The sequence below is a fragment of the Tetranychus urticae genome, chromosome 1, assembly GCF_039701765.1.
Source record: "Tetranychus urticae isolate SD_2017Ah chromosome 1, NJAU_TeUrti_SD_1.0, whole genome shotgun sequence".
Classification (NCBI taxonomy): domain Eukaryota; kingdom Metazoa; phylum Arthropoda; class Arachnida; order Trombidiformes; family Tetranychidae; genus Tetranychus; species Tetranychus urticae.
In genome coordinates, this window is record NC_142958.1 from 30,305,719 (window position 1) to 30,322,896 (window position 17,178).

A 17,178-nucleotide genomic window follows, 5' to 3' on the forward strand; every position below is an offset into this window, starting at 1 on the left:
ATAAATTATTCACAAAGTAAAGACATTTCAACTGATTTTCAAAACTTGAACACATGGTTTAACCCTTGCCTGTTATTGGTTAACTCTTTCCCGCTCACTTGTTTCCTTGGTTGCATAACCCAAATCAGACGTTTTGTTTTTACGCCATTATTAATCATCTTAATATTCAATTATATGTATATTAAAGTGATAAAAATCAATTTATTCATTGATTGACAATTATTGCAAATTGTGTGTTCGGTTCAATTACGTATTAACCTTTAACAAAAGATAGTATGGATATTAATGTTAATGGCCAATTTATTACCATAAGATGTAACAACAGAAGCTACTTTTGTTTAATACAATTTGGAGTTCACTTCTCAGCCTTTTGTATTTGTTAACCGTGATAATTGTTCATTATTAACTTAATCACGGAAATTATCAGCCTGATGATGATCAACCTGATGTTTCAAAAATTGATTGTTGATCGTCTTTAATTGTGGATAATAATGTTGTTTGATTTGCTGCTATTACATTTACAGTGTTTTCATCAAGCTGGATTGAAATCCAAACAAAAATTTGACTCAAGGAAAGGATTCAAAGGCAAAATTGTTTTTTTTGTACAACACAAACAACCCTAAATCGTGCAATTCAAATTGCTAGATTGTGAATAAACACACTATTTAGGTCAATTGTGATAATTTGATCATGTTTAAACTGTACATATGATATACAAGTGTTTAACATCAGGATCAAAAGTGTTTACCAGCAACACAGAGATTCAAGTGAAAACAAGACCCAAAAACCTGAAATTTCCAATATCAAGATATTACTTTTTGAATCACAAAACACTTTCTACTCGAATCAACAGCTAACTATTTGACTGCCCGTTGTCCAATATTTGATAATTGGTCATCACTTTCACAACATTAACTCCTTCATGTTACAATATCAAAGTACCAACTAATCGATCTGATTAACTTACAATTTTAATCATTTCCATTTACCGCAATTTCATTCATCTAAATGGATTACCTCTCTTTTTGGCATGTCAATCCAATTAAACGGAGATCAGCATTTTGAAATGGATTATTACTTGTTTTTGCTGTTATTTTTGCTCATATCATTATTAACAGCAGGTTATATAAATCATTTTGTTTTGAGCAGTTTATTTGAAACAGCTGAAAGGTGTTACTTGAATAATTTGATTAAAAAAAGTTATCTTTCAAATTGAATCCAGATGATTGTGTGAAAAAAGTCTAAATGGTCATTTAAATGACTGTATCACACTTTTGAGGATAATTGCCAGTGTTAACAATTGGTCGGGAACAATTATTAAAATTTAAAGCTGATGTATTAAGGCCAAGGAGGAATTAAGATGGGAAAAATTGATTAACATTGAACATTTACAAGATTAACTGATGCCTATAAATCATTTCAACTTTCGTTCTTAATCAACCCTAAATACACCTTAATTGGCCAACCTTTAAAACCATAAATCATATGACCATTGATTATTCAAACCACTGGCAGCAAATGCAAATTCAGGCCAACAATCAAGTTCAACAGGATCAACATCAAGTCGGAATTGAATACAAAAGACTTTCAAGATTATACATTGGAAACAATATGATTTAAAATGTTAAATGAATCGATGCAAGCTGATCATTGTGATGAAGAGCTTTTATTATCTGATGAGATCAAAGCAAATCCGTCCAAAAAGATTGGCTAAATCATAGTAAAGATGATCTAACGATGATGAGTGAATCTATAATAATAAAGATTGGAAAACAAGAATGAAGCCAAGGATCATCTATTTTGAGAAACTAACTTTTGAACTAATTTGGCATTAGGCTCGTCTAAATCATATACCAGAAGTCAAAGATGGTGGTGGTGGTGATGAGGATGATGCTTCTGTTAGCTGATGATGGTTATGAGAAAGATGAAGATGAAGTAGGCAATAAAATAAAGATAAAATGTTTCTGGTTTACTGATAAATCCTAAAAAAAGTTAAAGATTCGCTTGGTAAGACTTTTTCCCTTGTTTTTTGCATCTTCAGCTAATCCGTCATATTTTTTTTCATCGTCATCTTCCTCTTTCAGTTCATCTCTCTCATGGGAAATTTCATCTTCCTCAATGATGACAGGTCAAAGGAGAAACGATGGAAAAAGCAAAAGGTAGAAACATAAAGAGTCAATTATACATAAAGAAAAGATATGGAAATAATGCCTGAAAGAAGACAATATTATCATCTTCATTATCATCAGCAAACAATTGACAAAATGTGCATTAAAAATTGGCTAAAAAGGTAGTCTTATCCTGGTTCGGGTTGGACTTTTTTTCATTGTCATTTTGTCGTGTTTTTTTTTCTGGTAAAAATCACAATTTCCGGGGAAGCTACCTTTTACCTTTATTAATTCAATATCATGATGCTGATTATAATTATCATTGCAGCCATTATCATACCAAATGCCTGGTTACTTTGAATCTTGTCCAACATGTTTTCTGCCCACTATTTGTGTCTCCTCACAAAGTGATCAACTGTAATCAACTATAAATATATATATTTCAACCCATTTGATTTATTACTATTGGCTTCCGGTTGATTATAACGGATTAATCCTTTCATCAGATTAAATGATGAAAGGTGAAACCTGTTAAATAATAGCAGTTGAAACTGTATACATTACCGTTTTGATTCAATTAACGTAACAAAAAAATTGAGAAAAGGTGATAAAATTAAAGAAACAAATGAGCCACACTTTCCCAATGTAAAGTCCATTACCAGTTAGTCACTTTTGAAAAGGTTTCTCATCTTTCAATTATTCTAAGGATTCAAGGATTGATCATTTTGCTTGATGAAAACAGTTAAATCGATTACCATTACCATCAGATTATCCTTAATTAAAAAGAAAATCAAAACATATCAATCTTGACCAATTTCAAGTGTTCAATCAACTTACATACATTACAATGTTGCTCACCGTAAGAGGTTAGATTAAGGTTGGTAATAACAAGGAAACAATTAAATGTTACTTGCATATTAAATTGCGTGCCCACATCACTTGTAATCATGTTGATGATGATAATGATGATTATGATGATGCCCACAATAATCATTTTTTATCCTCAATATTATTGTTTTATGATAATTCAAAGTGAATGATTACATTTGAGGCTTAAGTTCAAAGGTTTGGGTTGTTGGCTTGATACATAATTTACATTGACATTGAAATTTTGCATTAGACATAATCTGTTTTTTACTTTGTAAAAATGTAATGTATTGTTACACACGAAATGGTTACCTTTTTTTCTGGGTATTGCCTGGGACCCAAAAGACCCTTAAGGTCAATAAATAAATTTAATAATGATAATGATTTGGTAATGTTAACATTTCGTGTGACAATTTTGATTCCCATGACAACCAGCAGTTGATTAGTTGCTTTTAGGTTTTTGTTTTTCCCTCCTTTATTGTTTTAACCTCTTACCCAACGAGCGATACATTAAATCGGTTTCTTGTTCTTACAACGGTTTTCTTTACCCAAATGGTTTGGTATCTGATTTATTTTAATTTTGTGTGTTATCCATAATCATCTTAATCAACTTTATCATCGCCAAATAACCTAATAAATAGGGTTTTTGCTTAATCATCATTATCTTCATGTAATTATTGCTGTTCATCTTATTTTCCTTTTTCTAGTTCTTCTTTGCCTGGATTCGGCTATTTCCATCTTCTCACTGGTTTACCTAATTTGTTCACGCAAGGATAAACCTTAATTGGGTTTGGACTTTTGATTTGATTTGTTTCTCTGTATTAAATCAATTGTGATCATTAACTTGTCTAATTTCAACCTTCATTTGTTTTCCAGTCAATTTGTAATTAATGTAAATATTCATCCTCATTCTCTGATTTGTCAGTGAAAATGTGCTTTTTTCTCACTGTTCAATGAATTGTGGTAACAAAAAAAATGAAAGACCAGCTGATTTTTACTAATTGTGAGCTGGAATAAACGAGTCTACATCAGTTAACAAGTTGATTTGTGTTGAATATTCAGTTTACCAATGTTATGTGCTGAGAAGTTAATCAATTAACAAACAACAGTTTTTACACAGTTTCTAATTAAAAATTGATCTCACATTGATTGTTGAGAGCTAATTATTCCCTGGTTTGTTTACTTTTCCTCCTCATGGTTACATTTGACTGGATATTAATGTTATTGAAGTACCCAACTTTTGCTGGTTGAATTACAATTTAATATAAATCTAAATATAACCCACAATCAAACTGGTAACAAAAAAGATATCTAATGTGACAGAAGATGAAACAACGATGGTTTTCTTTTGCATAAACAAAGAATCAGACGATCTAAAATGATAGTGTCACCAATGAGTCGACAAGATATTTTTTGTTATCATTGGTTGTGTATATTTAAGGCTTTGTTATTAACAGTAATTAGTTCATTTAATGCTCATCATTATAACATCATCATATTATTATCAGTGAAGTTGCATTTCTACTCTGTCATCACAGAATTGTTAACAGCCAATTGAATAAGTTACAATTTTCAACATTTTCAACACAAAAACCCGATTTTACCAGAAATAAAGTTGAACCGTTTTTTGTTCACCCAAAAATAAGACTCATTTTTTAGGTTTGTTTAGGACAACAGCAAAAGAGAAAAAAGTTAGTTGATTGTATTAATTAATTGAAATATGATCACAATTCAGAGGTAAATTAAATGAGAAACCGAAATTCAGTTAAACGGCAGTAAAATTGTTACAATACAAGCAATTAGCTTTTTTGCTTACTTTTTGTTTGAATGATTGAAAGTTTCATGCTTTCAAGATTCAGTATACTTGAGATAAAAAAGAAAGAGACAAGAAGAAAGAGCAGGTGAAGATAGAAAGAAAAGTAGAAAGAAGAAGAGAGGGAGAAAAAGTGAGACAGAGAAGAAAAGTCGAAGGAGAAAGAAAAGAAAAGCAAGTTTCAGTAACTTGGTTTAGATTCATCTGAACTGTTGCTAATCTCGCATTAGCTCTAACTTGTAAAAAGCTTGAAATCTTTTACTTTGTTGTGTATAACTTGACTTAACGTCTTTCTTATTGTTTTTTTACCTCTCTTTAGGTAATTAATTGTTTTCTAATCAGTGATCTTTTGTTATTAATCATTGGATATTGATTTTCAATCAAGTACAATGTCTGTCTATTGTACATTACCTCGTGGTGGTGGTGTTGGTGTTGAAGGATCTGGTTCTTTTTACCATTCATCGATTCACTCGTCTTTTCCGTCTTCCTCTTCATCTTCGTCGTCAAATTCATCATCATCTACGATAACAAGTGATACATCCATGTTAACTCAAGGAGAAACAATTGGTTCTAATTATCATCATTCAGTTAATCCGAGATATCAACATCAATCAATCAAAACAATGTTTAACAATCCTTACAGCAACTCTCAACAACAGCAACAGCAGCAACAACAACAACAGGCAATTTTTAATGAAACCTCAAACTCTACCAACAGTTTAGCTTACAGTTTAATTAACAAAAATCATTCTCATCATCAACAACTGTTAACTAAACATCAGCAAGATTTTCAAGATTACAATCACCAGCAACAACAACAAAATGCACCTCAAATGATGAATCCTTCATTAACATTGAATTTGAAAAATTATACACCGGCCTCATCTGTATTACCAAGTCCTAATGGTAATCAGTTCAATTTACCTGTGTCACCCAATGGTTTAAATGTGTGCAATAATAATACATCCATTGGGATACCTAACAACATGAACAATCAATCTCAAATTGAACCATTTCAATCTCAGCTAGACCAGCAATCTTTACACTTGACCTTACCCAGACCAGAGCCTCAAAGGATTTATTATGGATTGGACAGTTTTGATGATCTCAAAACAATTAGGAGAAACAGTATAACCTCTCTTTTTGAGGATCCATCAACACCCAATTTTTATGGTGATGAAGATTCAGCCTACGATTCAACAAGTAATGAATCTCTTCGATTAACAGCTAAAGAATTGACCAAAAGACCAAATAGTAAAAAATATTTCACTTTACCAACCAAATTGGGGCGCCGATTGAGAAAATCAAGTTGCCCTGAATTCAATGGAACCAATAGCTTGACACCAAGTCCTGTATCCGATTGTCCACCAACATCCAAATTGATATTTAACGGGCCAACCTTTCCTCCCTCTAAATTATCCTCAGCTTCTTCTTCAATCTCATCCTCATCCTCGGTATCGCCACCATCAACATTATCATCTTTATCATCATCGCCATCTTCCTCCTCTTCCTCCTCGCCATCTTCAAATGTCTCAAATGTCTCAGTATCAGTCTCATCGTCCTCTTCAATGGTAAATGAAATGTCTGCCCCTCATCTTCACCATCACAACCATCATGTTGACAGTTGTAACAGCAATCAAATATCCCATGCAACTGTTACTTCAACAACTTCCACTGGTGCCAATGAAAATGTCTGCCATTGTTGTTATCTTCTTGGTTGTCACAGTAATCAAGGCTCAACCAATACTGTCCATTACCAAAATAATCAACAGCAACAACAGCAACCCAAACATGGCCGAGTTAATCCTGGTTCAGTCAATAGCAACGTTATTTCATCAACAGGTCAACAATCAACCTTGGAAACACTTTGGGAGGAACCATCTTCCGGTCATGAGGTTAGTCCATTTTTACCTCGCCGAGTTACCGTCTTAAAAACACAATAACCTTTACCTTGTTAAATCTTAACCGCTTTATTCCTTTTTTTTTTTTACTTTTACCTTTCAATCAAGTTTGCCTTTGGGTTTAAACAAACTAACAAAAGCTCAACAACTGAAACAACCTTTTGCACCTTTTTATTTTCACCTTTTTCCACTTCTTGAAAAACCTGCAAACTCATATATTGGCAGTGACCAGAACAGATAATAATGTTAATTGTGATGAATTCAAGTTGAAAGTTGAAATTGATGTTTAACGGACAAAATTGTTTTTCTTTTTGTTGTTATTCATACTTTTGTATGCTAATTGAACATTGAAGTAACCATTTGTTCAAACTTGATTTATATTCAAAATATCATCAAAAAATGAAAAGTAAAAGTTTACCTTTGGGTGTGGACTGAACAAATATCATCTCACAGTTTCACTCACAAGAAAAGGCCATGTTATCCAATGGCGATAACAACAATACGCCCTTTCTTATTCCTCTTCGCCATCCTGATTATCATCATTTTATCTTCTCTCAATCTCCTTCTCTTTCTCATCTTCTTCTCTCAATCTGATCTTAATTACAAATTTTTCATGTTTAATATCATATTTTTTTTCAATACATAATCTTTTTGAACCTCTTGGTTCAACAGTTGATCATAATTAACATGATATCTGTTGATGTTGTTTCCAGCCCTGAGCAAATTTTTGCCTCAATAAGTTGTCTTTACAAAACAAAATGTTTGTTTTCATTTCAATGTTCATGTAAACAGAAACCATTTGGGGTTGACTTTTGAAAGGTTTCAACAGGAAAAAAAGTGAATCCATTTTGCAAAACCAAAAACACTTTCAATGTCCAAGGTTGATAGTTTGCTGCTTTTAAACTTGTCTGTTTAATTTTTCATGTTTTTTTTCATATAATCAGTCGACATAATCGTCTTTTAATTATAATCATTAACCAAACAATGTTATTGAATTGCATGGTGAAAAAAGCATTTGTGTTATCATCAGCCAAAAGTCAAGTGAAATTGTACCTTTCAAATTGATCCTTGGTCCAATTTCATCAACAATGAGAAGCAATCAATTTAAATTGAAATATTCACTTGACTACCTTGTCAATGATCACAACCATTACCTAACTGTTCAATCCTTTCCCATCAATATCGATGTAAAAACCAGTCTTTTGTCTTGAAAAATATTTTACTTTTGTTTATATTCCTGGTTATGGTCAATGGTTACCAATTGATGACCATTTATACAAAAACAAAAGTCAAACAACATCAATACATTAATGCACCAAGACTGACTTGTTCAAGGCGTAGGCAGTTTGTGCTGACCCTTAAGGCCAACTCATTTGCACTGGAACCAGTAAAAGTGTGGAAGGTTAAAGGTTGAACAAAAAACCTTTGAAAAACACAGTTTTACCCAAAAGTTTGATCCTTGTTTTTTCTTTCAGTCTCAACCTTATCCAATTGATTACCCAAAAATTGATTACAGTAACAAATAACAATAACAATAATAATGCCAATTGTAATCACTGTTTTACCAGACCCAAAATTACCCTGACTTTGACCTTTTCCAGGTCCAGTTTAAGTTGTAAACTCAAAATTTTTGCCCATCTTTCCAGTCTTTCCTTTATCCTTCATCTTAAGCCTTCATATCACTTTAAACCTGATGCAGAATAATATAATTTTAATCTTGATCAGTTGATGATGATTATGACTTTAAAATTGATCAACTTAATTTTTTGGAATCATTTTCGTTCTTGAATAATGGTTTTTTAAAGGAAACCCAAATGATGAAGACGAGAAAAGGCCAAAACTGTAATAGTTTTGAGGGAAACTCTCGTCTTCAACATTTTCTTCCTGTTCATTTATTTTTGGTTTTAAACAGTTTCTTGGATCCATTTGTAAGTTGTAAATGTTAAATTAATGATCATCTCTGTATGGTAACTCTATGAGTATTTAACTATTTGTTTTACTTGTTATTCAACCAAGAAAAATGGTTTCAACAATTGTGATTTGTATGTTTGAAGGAGTAAACCAGAAAAAAAAGAGTAAAGATTTTACTCTTCCTCATCATCTTATACATCAGCTGTATCAAAGGCTACAGGGTATGATGTAAAGATGAGACTTGATACACGATAGAAACTGGTTTAAACTTTGTTAACCCGAAACCAAAGGCCACTTTAGTCCAGCATTTGGTCTTCAGCATAAACTATGAACATCTATTTACAAGCTTCCTTTAACCGGATATTTTTTCAAAGTTTACTTGCAACCATTGAAAGGGAAGAAGAAAGTTGATGAAGAGAAGAGAGGAAAAAAGGGAAATAAAGATGAGAAGATGATGAACACATCAGGATATAATAACATTTCTTGAAATATAACATTCGAAGTCAAAGTCTTGTTACTTTTGGCGTTACTCGTAAACATCGTTACCCTATTGCACCTACTTTAAGGCCTCTTGATCCTCATTTTCATCCTAATCTTGCTCATCTTGAGATGTCTTCTTTCCCTTTTGTCTTGTCTCTCTTTACCTTTCTTTGTCAAAGGCAAACTTTGCCAAAAATTATCTTCTTCTTGGGTTATAACCCAAGGAACCGTTTTTGTTGCTTCTGCTTCCAAGTCATTGCCCGGTTTAGGCAAATGTGCAAGTGCAATATGAGCTGAAAGCGGCTGTAATAGGAAAATAAATCATTCACAAATGAATGTGAGATTGATGATTGTTGCAATCAATTTTCACTTTTGACAAACAATTCTTTCATCTAACCAAATTGTGTGGTTCCTTTTTTGTCAACAAACAGCCAAAATGTTAACCTTCCGAGCGTGTGCCTTGTAACATCTTTTGGTAAACTGTATTGTCCTTTGTTTTGTACAAAAATGTCAACTTTTTTTCTTCCAACATTTTGTGCTCAAAGGTTGACCTCAAACCAGAAATTGAACCCATTTTTTACTTTGATTTATAGTCAAATTGTTTCACATTTTGACATTACTTTGTTCATTGTTGATACTTTTTTTCATAAATTTTAAATTTTTTGTTTCAACTTTCACTGAATCGATCAAAAATGAAACCAATTTTGATCAAAAGCTTTAAACCAAATGTTAACTCGGTTAACTTTGATACTTCAATATGAATCTTTTCCCATTTAAACGCAATTGTCAAACAATTGCAATACAACTTTCACTTATATTAGTGAATTACATTTCATTGTTACAAATATTTCATTTTTTCATCATTTTTCTCATTCACTTTATGCTCAATTTACAAAGACAATTAGTTTTTAAGTTGAAGTCGATTGAATGGACCAAAAACCAATCGACTTTCAATGGGAACAAAAATTTTATATCTTAACCCATGATTCCGGTTATAAATATATTAAGAGGCGAACAAGATGAAAGCCTAATTGTAATTGCAATTTGATTACTGATAATACAGTTAGCAGTACATTTAGAAGCTCAATTTTGTTGGTTTTTACCTAATTTTTTTGTCTAATCATTTAATATCAACTTTAGATGATTACCATCATCATGATCATTATCATCTTGAGAAAAGTTGAGCAAAAAATTGAGGCCAAAGTATTGCTTTTCAATGCAAGTAAAGGCCATTTAATTGTGCATTGAGTACATCATGATGATGATGATGAAAATGATCAACAAAAGTGGCAACAATGAACAAGCGCTTGAAACCTGTAGTTTGATTGTTAACTCAAAAAATGGAGTATAAAGATAACTAAATAGAGCAAGACTAAGAAAGGAAAAGGTGAAGATGAACAGGAAAAGAGAGTCAATTGGTTATGAAAAGATGATCAAGAAAAGGGGTTAAAAATGAACATTTCCTGAACGATGAACGCTTTATTAATTTGTCTCATCTAATCCAATCAGTTTAACTGATTACTTTTGCATTTTAAACCAACTTTTAACTTCATTTTAACCATCCAATACATCTTCATGTCAATCAGCAAGTTCACCAAAAAAAAGTGTTACACTTTGCTATAATAATATTGATAATTAAGATGAGTTAATAGCGCATTTACTGATTAACATTTTCTGTGTTTTGTTCAACTCTAGTCTCAACAAAATTGTGCTTTACTCTCATCTATCATCATGTAACGAGTTTTCATGTAAAACTTTCTCTTCCTCATCCTTGAGTATCATCTTGCTGTTTCAATATTTACCTTAAAACAATTGTTAGACTAAAGCTGAGACTTAATTTCATTGAAATTTTATAAATGAATTTTCAGTTTTTACAATTTTGCTTCAATTTTTGTTTTCATCTTTTTTCAATTTCAATAATTTCTTCCTTTTTGTAAAAAAATTAACTTTTGACATAATCTAATTCAACTTGATTGACTCTCCTTGAGGTGATTTACAAATGGCTTTATAAGGTCTATTAACTGCATTTATTTCATTGTTGGTCTGATGGTTGATTGAATGTGAAGTTTAACTGGAAATGTATGATTTTCAGCCTTTTTTTCATGGAAAAAGCAAAATAATTTCCTGCTTCTTAACCTTTTAATGGGTGAGGTTTGAATGTAAAATTGAGATACTTTTCAATGAAAAAAACTAGTAATGAAAGAGTTTGATTTGCAAACTGTGTTAAGGTGAACCGGATATTGTTGTCCATCATTTTCATCATCATCTTTATCATCTTTTGTTGAGAAGGAAAAGTTTATATCATGAAATGTTTATGAATCAATCAGGTGGAAACGGATGTGTTTATTTTTTGATCAAATATTAGATGAGTTTTCAGGTTTACCTGAAGCTGCCAACAGAATCAATTTGATTCCCTTGAATAATTGAATCAAATTTGTTAATAATAATTTACAGTTTTTATGTTTTTTCTTGAAAACTGGAAAAGTTGATTTGTTGCCTTGAATCATCTTTCAAGTCTCATTGAGATTATTCAAATGTTCATCTTTGATTGTTCATTGTTTTTGTCCCATTTTCATGATTTTGATTAAACTAGAAATCCTTGATTAATCCATCATGATTTTCATCTTCTCAGGGTTTTCATCAACTTTAATAGCTCAACCAAATCCTGGGCTTTATGTAACTGTATTTAATTTAATGTGCTCTTAATTCAAGTGATTTGCTCATTGTTATTAAATTGATGGTTGAAGCAAAAAGGTTAACACTCAACAATTTAATAACAAGTTCAATCACCTCAATTTTTAAATTACAGAAAACATGAAATATGAACATTTCTAAATATAAATGTTCATCTTGAAGAGAGGAAAGTCTTGTTCAATGATGACAATTATGTTGATTGGCGATGTAATTGTTAATGATGAGAAAGTTTCTCAAAGATTATTAAATTGTCCTTTCCAATTGTCAATGTTGTGAGCTTTTTGCAAATTATTTCATTAATTACTGACCAACATTAAATTGCCGTTAATCGACATTCAAAAGTATTGTCTTTGCTTCCATTGACCTTTAATGTGACTTGAAAAATTTGTTAGATTTTCAGTTCTTTGGATCAATCATGATTCTTGTGATGATGATTGTGTTAATCTGCTTTTAATCGTTTAATCACTCTTTCAGTGATAATCCTTTTTGACCTGTTTCATGATTATGTTTATTTTGTTCAACACTAAACGTTACGATTAACCGTTAAACAAGTTTAATTCCCATTCCAATTGATGCTGATACATGATGGTTTAGAGGTTTAGATGAACCAAAAATCACATAATTGATGGTAAAAACTAAAGATGAAAGATGATGATGATGATGTTGATGATGATGGATGCTTTCAAAGAAGCTCTAACCCTGAAAAAATGAACTTTTTTTTGGTCCATTAAATGTTACCAGAATGTGCAACTCTTCAAATAATGCAATTGAAGTTTCATGTTAACTTTTTTGTTATCGTGAAAATAGTGATGAAGATGCAAAATATTAGGGTGTCAAATAAGTTTTGCGGTTGGGTATGAAGTTTAGCTTAGAATTGACTGAAATTTCATTAAATCAAATTATGGACTCGTAGTATTAAAACATCGTTTCAATTTTCCAAATCGAATAATTGATGTCGTTTTTGTGAGCGTCCGAAAATTTATAGCGAAAAAATCGACAAAATTGATTTTGACCTCCGTTCCTGAATAGACCTAGTCTTCTTTGAATGAATTTTCTAAAAATTAAGATGGATTGGGGTCCATAGAGATGAGATCAGGTACTTAGGTTAGGTTCGCAAGTATTGAGAATCTGAGGTTAAAAATTTTGTGACGCGTCGCTAGAAAATTTGATGAAAAAAGTTGGTGAAAAAAAAAATTTTGGCCGATTTTTGTACCCTTTAAAAAGCTGTAAAAATGCAATAATTTTGTGAATATTTGTCCGATTTTGATTTTTTTTGTTTTATACTGATTAATTAAGGCTAAGTAATGTTTTAGCCAAAAAAGATCACAATCAAATCTTTTTTTCATAGTGAACCGCAAAATATATTTGACACCCTAATAGATGAATTTTAACGAACATTAATCAAACAGTTTAAGATTTTTGCTCTTGATTCCCTGGTTATCAATTGAATTATCAACCTTCCAATTGTTATTCTCATTGAATGGTCAACAAGTCCTTTACATCCTGAAAGTTTGATTGAAAAAAGATGAGATTGGCCGATCAATGATATCTGATTGAAATGAATGATTTCTTGAAATTGATAAAATAGCAAACCATTGTCCAGGCAAACAATTTGTTTTTGTAAAAAAAGAGCCGATTGTTTATTATTTTGTTGATTGTTGCTTGTTTATTGAAAAACTGTATATTTGTCAATTGTTATAATATTAATTATATCTCAAATTTTGTTTAACATTTCAATTGATTGTTCACTGTATGTTGTAAAGACAAGCAAGTCTTGAACATAAAAGAGTAGGCTGGCTAATCATTGATATTATCATTTGCCATCCTCATCTTGATCATTTTTATTATTACAATCAGTCTTTTTTTATTCACTTTATTATTTTCACTTGAAATATCCGTTTCAATCTAATTACTGGTTATCTAGTTGATCATAATTATTAATATTTATCTTTAATAGCAACAATAAACTAAACCCACATTGAGTCAACAATTGAAGTTTATCAATTCAAACAATTGTTAACTTTATGAACACCAGCATTGGAATTACATTTTCAGGTTTCTTTTTTCTTCTTCTTGCTCATTGAAACCCATTTTTTTGGTACACATTTAATGTCACTTTTTCAACGGTAAAGAGTAAAGTAAATCTGAACAAACTGTCCATCTACATCATGTTGTTAATGATACAGTTGATGATTACAATCAACTTTGAGTAGGCTGTAAAGCCACAAATTATGAGCAGCTCAATTTAACTTTAAAGTTTAAAAGGAAAAAAAAGTTGCTTACTTTGCTCTTTATGGTCAAAGCAAGTAAAAAGATGCTTAAAATTGCAAATGAAAAGGTGAAAGGTGAAAAGATGAAGAGAGATGAAGAGCAACAGCAAACATATGCTTTTGTCCATCTGATTTTCAGCCTCAAACAACTGGTTTTATTTTCAATCTGTTACACTTTTTGCTAAAAGTGTGGTAAAAGTAAACTTGAAATATTAACAGAGAAGTCCGTTGATCGCGTGCCATCAGGTTTTAGGCCAAAAATAAGCTCAAGTTGGCAACCAGCTTGACCATCAAGATAAGTGTTGCAGGTAACCCTCACTGGAACAACCTTTTCATCTCTTCTCTCCATCATCTTGATTGAAAACTATTATTACATTTAAATTGTAGTGATTACTTTGAAACTGATTGTTCAATATTTTGGTCATCTTTTTACTGGTCAACAATGATTTGACCTTAAAATCTTGTTGACAATTGGGCGTTTTAATTGTTAGTCTTTTTTTTGTTTCTTAAACAGGATTTCAATTGAAACTATTGAACAGTTATTTTTGACATTTTTTTCATGAACTTGACTTTGATTAGAGTTTAATCGCTCATTAAATTGTCACAATTAGATGGTTTAAGTGTATTTAAAAATATACTTGTAATTGCTTCTTTAATGGCAAAGGTAATTAACTTTAACAGATTGATTAAATGTTGTCAAATGTAATTTCAAAGTTAATATTTTGCTTTTAATGAATATTCAGATGTGCGTGTTTCCAGTGATATTAATATTAATCTGAAATTGATATTGAAAAGTTGATTAAAAAATGAACATTTTCAATCCATACGTTTGGATGCAATATTGGCTTTGAATGATTTCCGTGAGAAATGTTTCATTAATATTAATTGTTGACAATTGTGACTTGATGGAGTCATGTTGCTACTTAATTGTGCCAATTATTTGTTACTTTCAAGATTTCCGTTGTTTAATCAATTTATTTTTCACTCCAACAAACTGATTGACAACTCAAGTTAAGGACAATCTTGACAAGACCTACTGACCAACATATAAATATATACATTAATGTGTTGCTTATTGAAGGACTATTATTAACAGTAATTTTCATTTTCAATTTCATTGTAAACTTGAAAAGTGATTTTCGCACACTTTTTGTTCAACTTTTCGTGCTTTTTGTCCAACAATTTTTACGTTTTATTTAACCAATTTATTTTAATCATTGAACTCTTTTTTTACTTACCATTTAAATGAAAAACTGTTTAGCCTTTTACAATCAACTTGAGGATAAACCTTAATCATGATTAAGGTTTATATTTATGTGTAGGCCTTAATAAGCATTGGTTCATTGACTTTTTCATTGAATGGTTGAAAAAAATGGTCAAAAAGTGATTTCATTTTCATCCATTTTTACCCTTTTTTTGTCTCATTTAAATTGCGTTATTAAACTACAATCAAAACTGATTAAAAGCAATTGTTGAGTTAAATAATTGAAACTGATAGTCTAAGGATAAAATAAATTGAATTTAAGTTTGCATTTGTTATTACTGTTAATGGTTTCATTGAAAGACTTTACAAATTGTTTACAATTAATTGATTCATTTATGTATCTATTTAATCCATCAATCAGTCAATGATTATAAAGCAAATTAACGAGGTCAATTTATTGAAAAATTAGGCAAAAATGAAAGGTTAACAATGTTGTTGAATTAACCTTTTGTTTGATGTTGTCGATCAGATTGTTGATGAAACTTGAACATCAACTTGAGGTTGAAGAAATTGAAATTTTCAAAAGAGGTTGAAAACAAATTGTAGTGAAAGCCACAATTAAAAGATTCATTTATCGTGACAACAATTTACAAACCTGTGATAAAAGTCACCCACTTTTACAATAGTCAACGAGGCATCAACGGCAATACAGTTACTACGTGCTATCATCATTACTATTATTATCACCATCATCTTGAACTCACCTTGCATGTTACTTTTATATGTTAATCTTGCTTGACAACCTTTTGTCTCTCCCTTTGCTTTGTCTTTATCATCCCTTTCAAATGATCACCATTTCTAACATTTTTTTCTCTCTCTTTTCTTTCTCATCATTAAATTTAGTCCGTCCGGTTGACTGAGGAAGCAATATATGCCGCCATGAGAGAGCTGAACATCTCATTACCCTCAAAAGACTCGGTCAATGGTCAACCAGTTGCTAATAGGAATACAAGTTGGTTGAGAGCTAATTTTTTAAAAGCATTCAGACGATCCTCTTCATCATCATCATCTAAAAATCGATCATCCAAGTTGATTCAAAGTTCATCATTGACGGCAAGCAATAATGTCTCTTTGAATTATGACGAGAGTAAAAAAAATGAACCCAAAAATGGATCTGGAAATGGACAGGAAAATGAAGCCAATGGACAGCACCAACAACAATATGCAGATGTTATTGATTCGGGTGCAAGTGAAGTATCAAGTAAACGCATCTCTTCGGGTCCTTCATCAGCGTCTTCATTATCATCTTTACCTCTTTCATGTTCATCTATTCCTCCCACACCACCTTTAACACCTTTACCTTCATACCATTTACAGCAACAATTAACTGTAAACCCGAACCAATTATCTCAGTCTGTCTATCCCAGTGAACAAGATGTTATTAAAGAGTTAAATAGACAGTTGGCTGAAAAAGATCAGCTTCTTCAAGAGGTTTGCATGGAGTCAATTAACCATTTGAATACAATTGAAAATTTAAAGGAATTGGTGACCCAATTAAGAGGAGAGATTGACTTGTTAAAGAAACAGAATGACCAGTTAAATGCCAAATATTCAATTAATAGTAATCAAATGGACAAAATTAAATCAGGTTACTAAGAGTATTACCTTTTACTCTTATATTATATTATATGTTATTTTAAACTTACCATTCGCTGGGTTACAGTTTATTTTGATTGAAATTTTCACAAAAATTTATTTATTCTCATGGCGAATCATCAATTACAATTGTTGCTAATATGAATAGATTACAATTAAAACCAATTTTTTTCCTTTTCAAATTTTCCTCATTGTTACAGTTATTTATACACTTATTATTTACTAGTTGATGGATGGTTAACAATGGATCCAAATGAATTGATTAACTTAATTG

At 31.1% G+C, this 17,178-nt stretch overlaps 1 protein-coding gene across 2 annotated transcripts; it reads left to right on the forward strand.

Annotated features, from left to right (window-relative positions):
• The first annotated feature begins 119 nt into the window (after window positions 1–119).
• On the forward strand, window positions 120–17,086 carry LOC107361852 (uncharacterized). 2 transcript variants are annotated; one of them, XM_089268827.1, is made up of 4 exons: window positions 120–2,007; window positions 2,085–4,712; window positions 5,108–6,683; window positions 16,152–17,086. In XM_089268827.1, the coding sequence occupies exons 3-4, from the start codon at window positions 5,178–5,180 to the stop codon at window positions 16,902–16,904; spliced, it is 2,259 nt and encodes a 752-aa protein (XP_089124953.1). In that variant the 5' UTR covers window positions 120–2,007; window positions 2,085–4,712; window positions 5,108–5,177; the 3' UTR covers window positions 16,905–17,086. The 2 variants fall into 2 exon arrangements, with proteins under 2 accessions (XP_089124953.1, XP_015784267.1); XM_015928781.3 differs by having other exon boundaries at window positions 2,085–3,645.
• The last annotated feature ends 92 nt before the right edge of the window (window positions 17,087–17,178 follow it).

Bases quoted from the DNA above. Each gene is read 5' to 3' on its own strand.
- LOC107361852 (XM_089268827.1), top strand. From the start codon at position 5,178: ATGTCTGTCTATTGTACATTACCTCGTGGTGGTGGTGTTGGTGTTGAA. The intron at 6,684-16,151 runs GTTAGTCCATTT...CATTAAATTTAG, and splicing joins AACCATCTTCCGGTCATGAG to TCCGTCCGGTTGACTGAGGA.